A 3,317-nucleotide genomic window follows, 5' to 3' on the forward strand; every position below is an offset into this window, starting at 1 on the left:
TACGTTTTAGACACGTGAAAAAAAAGTCCAGGAAGCGAAAAGGAATAAATAGATTGCAAAGAAAGTAAAAAAAAAAAGAAAAAAAAAGTTCGTGTCAGTCACTGTTGTTGTCTGATTGAGAGATTTGGGGAGTATGTGAGTGAGGAAATTGACACAATGAAGGGTTTTCGGTTTGTGGGCTATGTGGTATGCTGTCTTCTGTTTTTTTTTTTTTTTATTAATCTCTTAATTTTAACTCTCTCTCCCTCCCTCCCTCTCTCTCTCTCTCTCTCTCTCTCTCTCTCTCTCTCTCTCTCTCTCCCCCTCTCCTCCCTCCCTCCTCCCTCCTTCTCCCTCCTCTCTCTCCTCTCTCCTTTTCTCTCTCTCTCTCTCTCTCTCTCTCTCTCTCTCTCTCTCTCTCTCTCTCTCTCTCTCTCTCTCTCTCTTTCTATCTCTCTCTCTTTCCCCGTCCCTCTCTTTTTTCTCTCCCATACCCTCTCTCCATCAAAGTAAAAAAGAACAATAAAAATACTTCGAAAATTTCGAACAAACATTGCACAAAAGAAGGGGAAAAAGAAACAAATAAAGAATATAAAATCGCTAAAGAAAAGGGGAGAGGGAGAAAAACAAACTACAAACGAAAGGATAAAGGGACAAAGAGAAAGAAAAGAATCCCATGGAGAGCGACTGGAAAGGAAGAAATAAACAATAAATAAAAGGAAGAACAAAAAAAATAAGAGGAAAAGAATAGAAAATGTTCAGATAAAGAATATCCTTCGCTGCATCCTTAAGGTCATTTACCTCATATCACTCTATTCTTTCCTCTGTTTTTGATGCCAATGTGTACCATACCAACTTTCATCCGATTTTTTTCTTTTAGTCCCCCCTTCACTCCCTCTCTTCCACACCCTACATCGCACACCATTTCCAAATAAATTCACCTAATCTTTTCCCCTAAGAGGACCCATAACACGAATATCACCCTACCCGACCCGCCCCCACCATCACGTCATCCTCGACCTCAACTGAGAGAGCGAATTCGTTCTCTCTCTCCCCCCCTATCCTCACCCCCCACCCCCACGTCAACCTTGACCTCACCTGATAGAGAAAACACGTCCTCCTCGACCTCACCTGAGAGAGAGAACACGTCCTCCTCGACCTCACCTGAGAGAGAGAACACGTCCTCCTCGATCTCACCCCAACCCCACCCCCCACGTCCACCTCGACCTCACCTGAGAGAAGGCACGTCCTCCTCAACATCACCTGAGAGAAAAATTCGTTCTTCCCCCCCCCCCTATCCTCACCCCCCACCCCCACGTCATCCTCGACCTCACCTGAGAGAGAAAACACGTCCTCCTCGACCTCACCTAAGAGAGAAAACACGTCCTCCTCGACCTCACCTGAGAGAGAGAACACGTCCTCCTCGACCTCACCTGAGAGAGAGAACACGTCCTCCTCGACCTCACCTGAGAGAGAGAACACGTCCTCCTCGACCTCACCTGAGAGAGAGAACACGTCCTCCTTGACCTTACCTGAGAGAGAGAACACTTCATCCTCGACCTCACCCCAACCCCACCCCCCACGTCCACCTCGACCTCACCTGAGAGAGAGAACACGTCCTCCTCGACCTCACCTGAGAGAGAGAACACGTCCTCCTCGACCTCACCTGAGAGAGAGAACACGTCCTCCTTGACCTTACCTGAGAGAGAGAACACTTCATCCTCGACCTCACCCCAACCCCACCCCCCACGTCCACCTCGACCTCACCTGAGAGAGAGAACACGTCCACCTCGACCTCACCTGAGAGAGAGAATTCGTTCACCCTCGACTCCGAATCGCGGATGAGGAAGGCCCCGTGCTCGTTGCTCTCCGACAGCAGCTTCCTCTCAGCCTCGCCTCGCTTGATGTCGCCGAAGTACCACCTGTAAGGACGAGGGTCAGGTGAGGAGGGGTGGGTGGGGGAGGAGGAGGAAGGGGAGAGGGGGTGGGTGGGTGGAGGAGGAGGAAGGGGAGAGGGGTGGATGGGTGGGGGAGGAGGAAGAATGGGTGGAGTGGGGAGGAGGGGGAAGGGGGGAGAGGGGGTGGGTGGAGGAAGAGGAGGAGGAAGGGGGAGTGGGTGGGTGGGGGAGGAGGAGGAGGGGGAGAGGGGGTGGGTGGAGGAGGAAAGGTGAGTGGAGGAGGAAGGGGGAGGGGGTGGGTGGGTGGAGGAGGAAGGTGAGGGAGTGGGCGAAGGGGAAGGAGAAGGCGCAGAGGGAGTGGGGGGTAAGGAGATAGAGAGGAGAGAAAGGAGAGAGGGCTAGGTAGATAGATAGATAGATAGAAAGAGATAGAAAGATATAGATAGATAGATAGATAGAGAGAGAGAAAGTAGAAGAGGGAAATAAAAAAAAAGGCAATAATGAAGGCGAATGGACGAGGGGAAGTTCCCCCGCGACAACCGCTGGGTCCGAAATCCCCCAGGGTAGAAAACACTTCCTCGCGTCCCGACTTCCCCTCGTGCAATCTGGCCCAAGTTGCGTCCCTGGGGCCACCCCTCGGCCGCCCTCTCTCCCCTCCCTCCCTCTCCCCTCTCCCTCCCTCTTTCCCTCTTTTCCTCCCCTCTCCCTCCTTCCTTTCCTACTCCCTCTTCCCTCTCCCTCCTTCTTCCCCACTCCCGCTCCCCTCTTCTTTCCCTCCCCTCTTTCCCTCTTCTTCTTCCCCTCCCCCTCCCTCCTTTCCCCTCTCCCTTCCTCCCCTCTCCCCTCCCTCTTTCCCTCTTCTCCTCCTCTCTTCCCTCCCTCTTACTACTCCTTTCCCACTCCTTCCTCTCTTTACCTCTTCCTCTTTCCCTTTCCCTCCCTCCTTCTTTCCCACACCTCTCCCTCTCCCCTCTCCTAAATCTTTCCCTCTTCTCCTCCCTCTCCCTCCATCTTCCTCCTTTCCCCTCCTTCTCTCTTTACCTCTTCTCTTTCCCTTTCCCTCCTCCTTCTTTCCCTCCCTCTCCCCTCTCCTTCTCCCTCTTTCCCTCTTCTCCTCCCTCTCCCTCTCTCTTTCCCCCTTCCACCTTCTTTCCTACTTCCTCTCCCCTCTCCCTCCCTCTTCCCCTCCTTCTTTGCCACCCCCTTTCCCCTCTCCCTCTTTCCCACTTCTCCTACCCTCTCTCTCTTCTCCTCCCCCTCTCCTTCCTTTCTTTCCTACTTTCTCCCCCTATCCCTCCCTTTCTCCTCTCCCTCCCTCTCCCCTCTCCTTTCCCTTCTTTCCTCCCCTCTCCTCTCCCCCCTCCTCCTTCTTTCCCACTCCCTCTCCCTCCCTATTTCCCTTCCCTCCATCTTTCCCTCTTCCCCCCCCCCCCCTTTCCC

The 3,317-nt window shown here is 53.1% G+C and overlaps 1 protein-coding gene across 1 annotated transcript in view; it reads right to left on the reverse strand.

The window, feature by feature from the left end:
* LOC113813961 (tyrosine-protein kinase Src42A) overlaps positions 1 to 3,317 on the reverse strand; it is a gene marked incomplete in the record, with an annotated part of 31,204 nt that overhangs the window by 16,133 nt on the left and 11,754 nt on the right. The window contains 1 exon segment of the mRNA XM_070140218.1: positions 1,780 to 1,901. Within this exon segment, the coding sequence (XP_069996319.1) occupies positions 1,780 to 1,901 (122 nt within the window).

The sequence above is a fragment of the Penaeus vannamei genome, chromosome 26 (genome assembly GCF_042767895.1).
Source record: "Penaeus vannamei isolate JL-2024 chromosome 26, ASM4276789v1, whole genome shotgun sequence".
NCBI classification, from domain to species: domain Eukaryota; kingdom Metazoa; phylum Arthropoda; class Malacostraca; order Decapoda; family Penaeidae; genus Penaeus; species Penaeus vannamei.